Source organism: Mastigoproctus giganteus, chromosome 13, assembly GCF_048544385.1.
Source record: "Mastigoproctus giganteus isolate SK-2022 chromosome 13, ASM4854438v1, whole genome shotgun sequence".
Lineage (NCBI taxonomy): Eukaryota > Metazoa > Arthropoda > Arachnida > Uropygi > Thelyphonidae > Mastigoproctus > Mastigoproctus giganteus.
This window is the reverse complement of record NC_143587.1, coordinates 11854150-11868542: the sequence shown is the minus strand read 5'-3', so window position 1 is coordinate 11868542 and position 14393 is coordinate 11854150. Positions and strand designations below refer to the sequence as shown.

The 14393-nt window shown below is 36.8% G+C and overlaps 1 protein-coding gene across 1 annotated transcript in view; it reads right to left on the bottom strand.

The window, feature by feature from the left end:
• LOC150075765 (acyl-CoA dehydrogenase family member 11-like) overlaps positions 1 to 14393 on the bottom strand; it is a gene marked incomplete at its 3' end in the record, with an annotated part of 132322 nt that overhangs the window by 45542 nt on the left and 72387 nt on the right. Inside the window, exons 9-10 of the mRNA XM_090387876.1 lie at positions 9694 to 9798; positions 3649 to 3741 (exon numbers count right to left, since the gene is read on the bottom strand). Coding sequence (XP_090244002.1) covers positions 3649 to 3741; positions 9694 to 9798 — 198 coding nt within the window. The remainder of the gene's footprint in view (positions 1 to 3648; positions 3742 to 9693; positions 9799 to 14393) is intronic.

The window sequence follows — 14393 nt, the reverse complement described above, 5'->3', positions numbered from 1 at the left end:
TGCCGATGATAGCACATTGCATTCCACTTTCCATTTTGAGAAACCTTGTCCTGCTCAATCAGCTTCAACTTCTCGAAAATGTGCTACCAATTCCTTAAATGTCGATCTTCAGGTAATTCTCCAGTGGGGCAAAGACAACTTAGTTGATTTCAACCCTTCTAAAACTCAATCTTTTCTTATATCTCGCAAAAAGGATTCTTCTGCTCCTATGCTTATCTTTAGTGACACTCTGATTTCTAGGCAAAATGATATATCTCTTTTGGGGATTACCATGACTTCTAATCTCTCTTGGCACAAGCACATTACAAATATTGCTTCTTCTTCTGCATCTAAAAAACTTTTTCTCTTTTGCTCTCGGCGTTACTTTTCTTCCAAACAGCTGCTTACTCTGTATAAATCGCAAATCCGCCCCACCATGGAATATTATTCCCACATCTGGGGTGGTGCCTCCAAAACATCTCTCAGGTTTCTTGATTCCATTCAGAAGAGGGCAGTTAGGTTAATTAATGATTCATCTCTAACAGAGTCTGTCCACTCGCTTTCTCATAGACATACTGTTTCTGCTGCATGCCTCTTCTACAGATACTTCCATGGGCACTGTTCTTCTGAATTGGCTTCTATAATTCCTGCTCTCTCTTTCAAAACAGTCCAAGCACGTGCCACCACCAGCCAACATCCATATACTGTCCAACTTCAAACCCACAGAACCAACTTTTCAGCTTCCTCATTTATTCATTCAACTGCCGTTTTCTGGAACAACCTTCCTTCATATGTATTTCCTGAAAATTACAATCTACAGAAGTTCAAGTCCAATGTCAACAAATATCTTCTTTCATCTTCTCAACCTCCAACCCAAGCACGGTACTAAGTACTATAGGTTCTAATAACTCTCGTGTTTGGGGTTCACATAAAAAAAAAAAAAAAAAACATACTGCAGTGGAACTCGTCATTACCAATTTCTGGGTAGCATCACATTTCTGTTAGCCCTATTATATCAGCATTAGTTGTTGTAACCAGGAGTTCAAATTCAGCCATTTTATTGACAACACTCCTGACATTACTGTAGACACAGTTGAGACTAAGTAATCTTCTATAGTTAGCATTAGCATTAGTAGAGGCATATGATGCAAGAAAGCAAGCTTATTTAGCATCAGCCAAAAAAAAAGAAAAAAAAAAAAAACAACCACTACTCCCATTTCACCCCTCAATTCATTCGAAATACCTGTCCAGCTGAGCCTTAAATTTGTTTAGGCTATCAACTTCAACAACAAGCGATGGAAGTCTATTCCACAAACCAACTGCCCGCTGGCTAAAGTCGAATTTCCGCACATCTATCCGACATCCGTCCTTCCTCAATTTGAATTTATGCCCTCTCAGGTGATTATTCTGAGCAAGAGGAAGAATTCCATCGGCATTGAGCATGCTCAAGCCATTCAAAGCCTTGTACACCTCTATCAGATCACCTCGGCGATGCCTAGTCTCCAGGCTCTGTAATTTGCAAAACTTAAGCCTTTCTTCGTAAGAGCAACCCTTTGTTCCATTCACTAATCTTGTTGCCCTTCTCTGTACTCGTTCCAGCAGCTCTACATCCTTCTTGAAATGAGGCCTCCAGACCTGTATACAGTACTCAAGGTGTAGCCTGACCAATGCCTTATACAAGGGAATAATCACATCCCTGTCCCTGCTAGAAAAATTCCTGTATATCATTGACAAGACACCATGAGCTACTCTTGCAGCTCGTCTGCACTGCTCAGAGAACTTCATATCTGCCTGCACAATTACCCCCAGGTCCTTTTCATTCTCTACCACTGTCAGCGTAGTACCACAGAGTTGATACGTTGATCTGGGGTTACTGTTTCCCATATGTAGTACTTTACATTTGTCAATGTTAAACTTCATTTGCCACCTCTCAGCCCATCTGCTCAACCTTTCCAGATCCTGTTGCAGCAGCATAGTATCAGTAGTGTCCTTAACAACCCTGCCAACCTTTGTATCGTCTGCAAACTTGGACATTAAGCCTGATACACCATCATCAATATCATTTATAAATACAGAAAACAACAATGGACCCAACACTGAACCCTGAGGAACTCCACTAATAACATTAGTCCACGTTGAGCAGTGTCCATTGATTACCACTCTCTGTCTTCTGCCACTCAACCATCCCTTTATCCATAGCAGCAATTTGCCTCGAATGCCACACTTCTCCAATTTGTGCAGCAGTCTTCCATGCGCAACAGTATCAAAAGCCTTTCTAAGATCCAAATATATAATATCAAAGTTATTCCCTGCATCCAGTTCTTTTGTGACTACATCATAGTATCCAATCAAATTGGTCAGACAAGACCTGCCCTTAACAAACCCATGCTGTGTCTGAGCTATAACTGAATTCTTGTCCAGATGATCCTGCAGTGCTTCTTTAACCAGTGCCTCCATTAATTTTCCTGGAACCGAAGTTAAACTAACAGGTCTATAATTACTTGTGTCAGCCTTTGATCCTCCTTTGTGAATTGGGGTTACATTTGCACATCTCCAGTCCGTGGGTATCTCCCCTGAGTCCAAAGAAGCTCTCATAATTATGGCTAGGGGTTTGCTTACTTCCTTTGCTGCCTCCTTTAATATAACTGGATAGATCCCATCCACCCCGGGTGCCTTTTTTATGTTTATCCTCAACAATTTCTCCTCCACTTTCCTCTCAGTTATTAGAAAATCATCTAGCTCACTGCCAATGTTTACTTCACCTACGACATTTCCCTTCCTGAATAACTCCTCATGTGTGAATGTAGATGCAAAATACTCGTTTAGATTGTTAGCCACCTGAGCTGGATCCTCAACTGTTGAACCATCAACATCCAGTGGACCAATCTGATTCATCCCTTTCCTTCTTGAGTTTAAATAGGTAAAGAACTCTTTTCTGTTTTTCTTTGCATCCTTTGCCAAGGATTTCTCATAATCTGCCTTTGCCTGCCTAATCTCCTTTGTGACTTGGTTACAGACCAACTTATATCTATCATAGGCTTCCACGTCACCCATTAATTTGTATGTATCCCATGCATTTTTCTTCTCTGCCATATGTCTCATTAGTTCATCTGACAACCATTTAGGCCTGAACCTTGAACAATATTTCTTGGTTGGTATGTAAAGCCTGGTAGCTTCCAAGGTTAGTTCCTTGAATGCTTCCCATTTTGAATTTGCTGTTGGTAACATCATCAGTTGGTCCCACTGTATAGAATTTAAATACTGTCTCAGACCAGCATAGTCTCCTTTACGAAAGCAAAATTAGTTATATTTGATTGGTTTATTCTTGATAACCAACATGATGCCTAAGTACACTTACTTTGCCTCCTTTCTCCCCAATAATATTTAATTCAGATTAATTTTTCAGTAAATAGTATCTGATATTATTATAATATTTATTTTCTAAACCTAAAAACTCCTTTAGAATGGAGTAAAACAATGGAGACCAGGTACAGAAGTTTTTTTAAATATAAACAAACTATCAGAATTAGCTATTTTTGTAGACAATTTCCAAAATTAATAATTATTTTAAAAAAAAAATACTTTATACCCCTGTATGTTTATTAAAACTGTATTCTAAAATATATATATATATTCATTTAACTGTGCATTTGAATACATCTTTATTACCTGAGCATCTCTTAACAGAGATGGGAGACCAGTATCTTCCATATAACCCTGTCCACCAAAGGCTTCCAAACCTTCTGATATTACAGCCATAGCCTGTTATAAAAAAAATTAATTTGTTTTGCTTATTTTGAAATATATAATTACCTCTTCCTAAAAAATTTATTCTTAAATTCCATTTATTGGTTAACTTTAGGTTATCTTTATTAATTTCAGTTCATTTTCTGAGACAGTACAAAATCTTATTCAATGCATAAAATGGGGCTAATTATAATTAGCCCATTTTGCATTTTTAATAATTAATAATTATTATATGTTAATAAGCAACTGTTACTTACTGGATTTTTCAGTTGAATGAACAGTGGCAGTTATTCTCCTGGCAGCAAGCATATTAAAATTATGAATTATTAAAACAATTTTTTTATTCTTTCTATTTATAAGCATCAATAAATGAAATAAGTCAAACTGTAGTCATAAATTTATGAGTTTTTAATATATAAAGAGGAAACTGCATATTTTTTTAGAGTTGCAAAACTAAAATTATATATGTGCATTAGTTTAACAATAAAATGCATTTTTATTGTAAAATAATGCATTAATTTAATAATACAATGCATTTTTTATGTATTTTTTCAATGTATTTCAGACTTTTGGGTTCAGAATTTTGAGACAGTAGTAGTGGCAAGATGCAAGTAGGCAAGTTTATATAGCTACTACCTCTCAGTACTTTACAAAAGTAAATTAATTGCATCCTCTTTGTCATTGCAACCATAATGTAAAGCACAGTTTTATTAAAAATGAATCACTGGTCATAGTTTTGGTAAGTTTTAAATCTCATCATAATGCACTTTTACTGTGCGTGCATGCACCTGTTTTGTTAACAATCAGCAGCTTATGTTTAGTTAACAATACCTCTATAATATGATGTGCATCCTTTTTTTATATATATCATAGTGAGATACTCAGCAGACTCTCGATTAACTGAAATTGGATTAACTGGGATACTTCAAGACCCCAAATAAAAAAAAAAAATTAAATTAAAATCAACCAGAAATAAAAAAAATTCAAGTAATAACTAGAATAGGTATAAACAGATATTTTGCAAGTCGTAAATAAGCGACAAGCAGCATTATAAATCATCATTGGGCAATTAGTGTACCTATTATCTTGCAAACCCCGCTGTCTTCACATCCGCCACTCAAAAATCAAAGTGACCAAATGTTTAGTTTCTTTTAGTGCGTCACGTATATTGTTATGTTCCATTGCAGTTCAAGAGGACAAATTTTATTCGACAAATTTTAAAAATCGCATGGGATAAAGTGCATCCAACTCCCAGGCAAGAAACTGCGTTCTCTCCTTTCCAACATAAAAACACCTGTCCCCACCCTTCTACAGAGTGGTTTGGTCTATCGCATCTCTTGCCGTGACTGCACGAGCTGCTACTTTGGAGAGACTGGACGTCGACTCGAGAAACGTCTCTCAGAATATAAAAGGGCGATCCGTTTGGCAGATGTAGAACACTCAGCTATCGCCGAGCATGTCTGGACAGCCCACCACGACATCGACCCACACTGCGATGTCGTCGTTGTGGACAGGTCCCACCATTACCTGAGGCGTACCTGGTTGGAATCGCTAAATATAAAATGCTCGGATACCGCTTTGAACAGGAACAGTGGTTGTCAAGTTAACCCCATCACAGAGTCAGTAATTCTATCCATAGACAAACGCTGGCCACGTCACCATCATACGTCACAGCCACAAACATCAACAAACAATTAACCACGTGCCTCACGCACCATCCTGGCAGTGCATCTCTATTCCAACTGCCATTCAAGTATTTTAATCCGATGAAGGCTGCCACCCAGCCAAAAGCTAATTTATTTATTGTAGTTTTATTAATGCTCTGTGTAACAAAATAAAAATAAAATTTTCGCAGGACAAATTTTGTTTCGTTATTTTTGTCAGGGATGACAGAATTTTTTTTTATAGTAAAAAAAAAAATTTTTTTTTTGTTTAGAAATCGCGAAAATGATCGCTAAACACAAAAGAGTTGCATTTTCAGACAAAAACTTGAAATTATTCAAAAGTTTGAAAACAGTGCGTTCGTTAAATCTCTAAAGAACCATTATAATGTTGGTGACCAAAACATACATAACATTGTAAAAAATAAAGGGAAGCTATTATATATAAAATCAACATCGTAAAAAAATATAGGAAAGCTATTAGACTTGAAATGGACATCGCAAAAAATAAAGAGATGCAGTAAGTTTTTTCTTTTTTATCTATCGCCATGTTTTTTACATAGGTTGCTGAACATTTTTCGATACAGTAAGTCCCCGACTTACTCAACTACGGATTTTTTTTTTTAGGACTGTAAAATTTAAAACAAAAATAATAAATAAATAAATTAAGCAATCAATAACGACGATCACGGCATGCAGAAATTTCACAAGTGAGATACAGAGTAACAAGCAAAAAAATAAGAAAGAAGAGAAGGTTCTTACAATTTATTTATGGTGTTTTTTTTTTTTTTAATATGACTGAAGATTTCAGTGAAGGGGACACACACACTTCACCATAATAACGTAAAATCCCACACAATTCCAGCTATCAGTATTATTGCAAATGCAATAAGATCAAGTTTACTACCCATTTATAATTAGATGCAAGAACAGAAAAGCCCAGTAACCCGTAAGGCGCAAATTGTTTAAATGCAGTGACCTCCAGAAATGTGCTTCAGTACAATGTGAGTTCACGTGAGGTGATAATAGTGTGTTCTCCCCCCCCCCCTTAACCCTGTGACGTTCTTTTCAGAAAATTTCATTTTGACTGTTATCATGGTGCTGACTAAAAGAATAAGTGACAGTGCTACTAGTAAATCTACCAACAAAAGGAAAGCAATCGATTTGGATCACAAAATTAAACTAATAAGGATGTATGAAAATGGCCAAACATTAACAAGTATCGCGCAGAATTCAGATTTGTCAATAATAATATAGTAGCAATATGTTAGTCATTCCAGAGTTACGTAAAACTCGTCGAAGTAAGAAATCCTGGAACATATTTCTTACGTATGTCGGGGACTTTTTTATTTTTGGATTGACCGGGAAATTGATTATCCAGGATTTGTTTTTTACCATCTATCCCGGAAAATCGAGAGTCTACTGTATATTTATATATTCTATATACAGGGTGTTTCAAAAATGATGGTCAATAATTTAAAGGTGAAAAGTACAAACTAAAATAAGTAAAAAAGTCCCAGTGAACATCGGGCCGCAAATGAACCATTTTCGAGATAATGCACATTTTCTGTTCTGTTAAGATTCGCCACTGACTATGGCAGCACTAGTTTAGCAAAAAGCTGTGAATCCTTTGCTAAGGGTGGTTTTATTAAACATAAGATAATGCATTTTTAATTTTTGGTTTTAACACCATAGGATTTTACAGATGTTACATGTTACAGGATGTTACAAAAGGTGTTCAAAATGCTGTTCTTGCATCCGTACACAGCTTTGTAGTCTTCTCTGCATTGAGTTGTGAATCCTTGCAGGCATTCCTGGGTCATTTCTGATTTGCTGAAAGGCTTCTTCAACCCAACGCTACAATTCTTCAACCGTGTTAATGTCAGAAGTGTACACCAAGCTTTTTATTTGACCCCAGATACAAAATTCCATTGGATTTAACTACTCTTCATTGCTGTAACCTCTTTCCCTGTTGACTATCCTTTAACAAGTACTAGTATGCCTGCTATGTCTCAGAGTATTGAGAGAGGGGAAAGAGAGAGAATGAGCATAATCTAACCTAAATAAACAAATCAGTTGTGGATCCCAACTCTGTACAGTTCACCTGGTGGATCCCAACTAGTGGTGGATCCTAACTAGAAATGTGCAATATCTCAAAAACGATTCACTTATGGACCCATATTTCCTAGGCTTTTTTTGAATATTGTAGTCTGTATAGTTCACCTTTAAATTATTGACCATCACTTTTGAAACACCCTGTATATTTGTGATATATATATATTATTTTTTTATATTTCTATAATATATAAATATAAATTATGATCTTGCTGTATCTTGCATTTACATCCCTTACTTTATTATATATAGTGTTTCAATTAAAATGCACTGGGGGTCTGTCTTGCTTATTTTTAGATTTAGGTGATTTGCCATGCGGCAAATTTGGGCTGAAATTCTTCAATGTGAGTTAAAATGGGACAAATTATTACTATTTAGATTTTATGATTTGTAAATTAATTTTTCCAAATCAACTGCTTTTTTTCCTCAATGGAAAAGCTGTTCCCCACCTTTGATTTCAAATATTCACTCTCCAGTATGCATATTTAGCTATGAATGGTTGGTTATGGGTGTAGATGTGTGATATTTTCACACTACAACCAGTGTATTTGTTTCTCACACACACACACACACGCGCGCGCACACACACACACACACACACACACACACACACCTAAAAGAGAAATTCATCTATAGAGTGATACATTTTTTAAAACAAGAACTTTTTTTTTTTTTTTTTTTTTTTGGTAGTTGTTGGCACATAGGCTTCTGTGGCCATAATGCATCTCCCAAGGTTTTTGCAGTACTTTGATCCAAGCCCGAGGCGGGAATCGAACCCGCGACCTTTGGGTTGCCAGGCAGGCACTTTACCCACCCGGCTAGCCCGGTCGGCCAAAACAAGAACAAAAGATAACTTTAACTTAGAGGAAATAATATGATATTAGTTTTTGTTTTTTATTTGTTGAAACAGGTTCTATGTATATTGGTTCTAATCTGCATAAATATAAAACAATGTGCATGTTTAATTGACATATTATGACTAAAAGATCCACACAGAGCAGAAAAAACAGCCTGACAGACACTCATTTGCTATTTCAATGAAAATTATTGCTTGAGGTGCAGGAAAGCAAAGCTCTTGCATTAAAATCCCATGGTATATTTATTTTTTAAATAAAAATAATTACTATGATCTCTATTGTTTTGCCCTTTACATCAAGCTAACATTCAATCATCAAATAGCTTGTAAGAGAGAAGAGAAAAAGAAAAAAGCACATCATCAAGGGGAAAAAAGTTAAATGACATAAGGAAACAAAGCTCTACACGAATAATTAAATGCATGGTTGAATAAGGCATGGATCACCGTTCCACTTATTTCCGTGTACAGAAATTCCAGATTGCTTCCCCACCTCATTCTTATTTATTTATAAAACCAAAAGCACTTACTTCAGATGGAAAGTTTGTGTAAATTCTAAGAGGGATTACACAGATAACAAATGGAATTAGAATGAAGGTGGCTACAAAAGCTGTATCTTTGCTTTCTTGTATCCTATCCCAATTCTAATATCAATACAGGGACTCTCATGCCTTGTACAGGGCAAGAAAATAAGGAGATAAGGATGAAAATAAGAACTGCATTACTGAAACAACAAGTTTCAGTAATGCAGTCATTAGATTTTAGATTATTTTATTTAACAGAAGTTTTTTTGAAAACAACATCATTAGAGGATCTTTCATTCATTTGTATTTCATCATAAAAAAATAAATGAACAACTTCAATGAGAAAAATTCATACACGACTCAATTAGCTTAAGCTTCTAAAGGTCAGTTATAGAAATCACCCTGCGAGACTTCAATTCTTTGGAAGTTGAGGAACTTGAAAAAAACAAGTGTTAGGTTTTAATGATGTATGGGTAATTTAGTACATTACTGGAAAGTGCATAAGCAGCACAGTTTTCATTAACATTAAGTAATCTTTGTATATTGCCACATCTGTCAAATGTTTCTTAACCCTGAAGAGTAAATTCCCCTTATAATGCTCATATGTTCTTTTCAATTGAGAGCAATATGTAACACCTTATGTCTCAACTATATACACATATTTTTGTGTGTCTATATATTTGAACTTTGTGTACAAAGTTCCAGTACACAAAATTTGATTATATAGAATTTGAGCATGTTATAATATACAATGGTATACAAAGATCCAAAAATTTCAACTGATTTTTGAGGATACAATTAATCATAAAATTACCTGTTTGGCTGTGTATAGCTTCACAACTGGAGTCATAAGTCTCAATAAGAAGAGGTCTGTTTCAGTATTTTTGCCACACTCAATTTTACCAAGCCAATATGCTATCTAATTTAAAAGTATATAAATTATTAGAAATTTCTGAAAAATAAGCTATGAAAAATATGAAAAAATTTAATTCTTTTACACTTAATGAATAAATTTACATTATTATGAACATATTATATCATACAGTGAGAGATACTGAAATATAAGAAGTTATTCAATCCAGGAAGAACCCCCCGTTTTCTAATCTGTGCTTGCAATGAACTGACTTAGTTCCAGTTCCAATGTCTTTACCACTTTGTGGTGTATGTACCCTATTAGCAGGGCACCAGCTATATAGCTACTGAACAATGGAGGATGGCTGCCAATATGGGACTAAACTGTTTACACTAAGACAAGATGAAACAAGTGTTAACAATCAGACACACCAGCTGGGATGTCACCCTGACAAGTACTGTGCTTGTTAGAGAACCTAGAAACACAGTTCTATATATGCTACTGGAACAATTATCAATATGTGGAATTTAAGCATATATATACAAAAAAGTTTTCAATGTCCAGGATAATTCATGAACTGACTTAGTTCCAGTTCCAATGTCTTTACCACTTTGTGGTGTATGTACCCTATTAGCAGGGCACCAGCTATATAGCTACTGAACAATGGAGGATGGCTGCCAATATGGGACTAAACTGTTTACACTAAGACAAGATGAAACAAGTGTTAACAATCAGACACACCAGCTGGGATGTCACCCTGACAAGTACTGTGCTTGTTAGAGAACCTAGAAACACAGTTCTATATATGCTACTGGAACAATTATCAATATGTGGAATTTAAGCATATATATACAAAAAAGTTTTCAATGTCCAGGATAATTCATGAAAACACAGACCTATAAATCATGCCCGGCCAACCCAAATCATTCTGCGGGCCATCTTGACGAACTACAATTTTACACGGGCCACACACATAAACACATGGGTTGTGTTAGGGTAGCTAAGAATAGAAATAGGTGCATGTATACTTGCATGTACACCAATGCTAGGAGTTTAGTAAATAAATTTGATGAATTTGAGGTATTGCTAAAAACATCAAAGGCAGATATTGTTGGGATATCAGAGACGTGGTGTCACACAGATATAAGGAATGCAGAACTGGAATTTGGGGAGTACAACATCTACAGAAAGGATAGACTGGATAGGAAGGGAGGAGGGGTTATGCTATTAGTTAAGAAATACATAAAATCCAAGGAAGTGAAGCCAGTGGACATCGCTGGACAGTGCAGTGTCGAGTCAGTTTGGTGTGACATAAGCATTGGGAGATCAAAATTGAGAGTAGGAGTGTGCTATAGGCCTAATGACTCTGATGATTATAATAAGATACTGTACAGGGAAACAGAGTGGGCCAGTAAATCAGAGAGTCTTATAATGGGAGATTTTAATTTCCCAGATATTGACTGGAATTTTGGGGCTGGTCACTCACACGCTAGCAGGGCTTTATTGCATGATTGTTTTCATCAGCATGTTCAGGAGGCAACTAGAGGGAAGAATACTCTTGATTTGATTATCAGCAGTGATTCTTCATGCATTAAGTATCTGCAGATAAATGAACCACTAGATGGCAGTGATCACAGTGTGCTGAAGTGGGATTTACTCAAAGAGGTAACTACCATTAGGGGTAAAGGGAAGGGTTATTGCTTTTCGTAAAGGCGACTACGATGGACTGAGACAGTATTTATATTCTATACAGTGGGACCAACTGATGATGTTACCAACAGCAAATGCAAAATGGGAAGCATTCAAAGAACTTATCTTGGAAGCTACTAGGCTATACATACCAACTAAGAAATATTGTTCAAGGTTTGGGCCTAAATGGATGTCAGATGAACTGATGAGGCATATGGCAGAGAAGAAACATGCATGGGATACATACAAATTAACACATGACACAGAAGCCTATGATAGATACAAGTTGATCTGTAACCAAGTTACAAAGGAGGTTAGGCAGGCGAAGGCAGATTACGAGAAATCTTTGGCAAGGGATGCAAAGAAAAACAGCAGAGTTCTTTACTTATGTAAACTCTAGAAGGAAGGGGATGAATCAGATTGGTCCACTAGATATCGATGAGGCAAATATGTTGATAATCCTGCTCAGGTAGCTAACAAACTAAATGAATATTTTGCATCGACATTCACACATGAGGAGTTATTCAGTGAGGGGGAATGCCAGAGGTGTATTCAACTCTAGCAGTAAGTTAGAGAATCTTGTAATAACTGAGAGTAAAGTGGAGGAGAAATTGTTGAAGATAAACACAAGAAAGGCACCCGGGGTGGATGGGATCCATCCAGTTATATTAAAGGAGGCAGCAAAGGAAGTAAGCAGACCCTTAGCCATAGTTATAAGAGCTTCCTTGGACTCAGGGGAGGTGCCTGCAGACTGGAGATGTGCAAATGTCACCCCAATTCACAAAGGAGGATCAAAGGCTGACACAAGTAATTATAGACCTGTGAGTTTAACTTCTGTTCCAGGAAAATTAATGGAGGCACTAGTTAAAGAAGCACTGCAGAATCATTTAGACACAACTTCAGCTATAGCTCGGACACAGCATGGTTTTGTTAAGGGGAAGTCTTGCCTGACCAATTTGATTGGATACTATGATGCAGTCACAAAGTAACTGGATGAAGGGAATAACTCTGATATTATATACTTGGATCTTAGAAAGGCTTTTGATACTGTTGCACATGGAAGACTGCTGCACAAATTGGAGCAGTGTGGCATTGGAGGCAAATTGCTGCTGTGGATAAAGGGGTGGTTGATTTTTTTTTTTTTTTTTTTTTTTTTTTGATTTGGTAGTTGTTGGCGCATCGGCTTCTGTGGCCATATTGCACCTCCCAAGGTTTTTGCAGTACTTTGATCCAAGCCCGAGGCGGGAATCGAACCCGCGACCTTTGGGTTGCCGGGCAGGTACTTTACCCACTCGGCTAGCCCGGTCGGCTAGGATAAAGGGTTGGCTGAGGGGGAGAAGACAGAGAGTGGTAATTAATGGACGCTGCTCGTCGTGGGCTAATGTTATTAGTGGAGTCCCTCAGGGCTCAGTGTTGGGTCCATTATTGTTTTCTGTATTCATAAAAGATATTGATGAGGGTATATCAAGCTTAATGTCAAAGTTTGCAGACGATACAAAGGTAGGCAGGGTTGTCAAGGACACTACTGACACTATGCTGCTGTAACAGGATCTGGAAAGGTTAAGCAGATGGGCTGAGAGGTGGCAAATGAAGTTTAACATTGACAAATGTAAAGTACTACACATGGGAAACAGCAACCCCAGAGCAACGTATCAACTCTGTGGTACTACACTGACAGTGGTAGAGAATGAAAGGGACCTGGGGGTCGTTGTGCAGGCAAATATGAAGTTCTTTGAGCAGTGCAGACGGGCTGCAAGAGTAACTCATGGTGTATTGTCAATGATATATAGGAATTTTTCTAGCAGGGATAAGGAGGTGATTATTCCCTTGTATAAGGCAATGGTCAGGCCACACCTAGAGTACTGTATACAGGTCTGGAGGCCTCATTTTAAGAAGGATGTAGAGCTGCTGGAACGAGTACAGAGAAGGGCAACAAGATTAGTGAATGGAACAAAGGGGTGCTCTTATGAAGAAAGGCTTAAGTTTTGCAAATTACAGTGTCTGGAGACTAGGCACCAGCGAGGTGATCTGATAGAGGTGTATAAAGCCTTGAATGGTTTGAGCATGCTCAATGCTGATGGGATTCTTCCTCTCGCTCAGAATAATCACCTGAGAGGGCATAAATTCAAATTGAGGAAAGACAGATGTAGGATAGACGTGCGGAAATTTGCCTTTAGCCAGCTAGTGGTTGGTTGGTGGAACAGACTTCCATCCCTTGTTGTGAAAGTTGATAGCCTAAATAAGTTTAAGGCTCAGCTGGACAGATATTTTGAACGAACAGAGGTGTGAAGTGGAAGTGGTTTTTTTTTTTTTTTTTTTTTTGGCTGATGCTGCATAAGCTTGCTTTCTTGCATCAAATGCCTCTACTAATGCTAATGCTAATATGAATCAAATTACGAAAATTTTCAATATACACTATGTCCAGGATAATTCATGAAAACACAGACCTATAAATCAGGCCCGGCCAACCCAAATCATTCTGCGGGCCATCTTGACAAACTACAATTTTACACGGGCCACACACATAAATAAAACAATCTTTTAAAAATAAAAAATCAAATGCCATAAAAATTTATTTTATTGACTCATTTTTATTCTATATCTACATCAATGAGATATTTGCTTTTCTTTTCAATCACCCAATTTTTTAAAATCTACTTCAATATTGGTAGTTGCCCATCTTAATTGATTTTCCAGATTTTCATCCTATATCGAAGCTTTAGATTTACTTTTAATGAATTTCATTTTTGAAAAGAAAGTTTCACAAACGTATGTGGATCTAAAGGTTCTCACAGTTTTTTGTGCAAAAAATCTTAATTTGGGATACTTTTCTGCTGTCACATGCGTGTTGTAAAAGATGATTTTTGATGTTGTGGTGTGAATGTATTTTAATTCAGTGTTGCACTGAAAATCGATTACTTCAATCTGCAGAGTTTCCAGTTCGAAGAAGGGAAGGAGTGGTGGGGGATTCA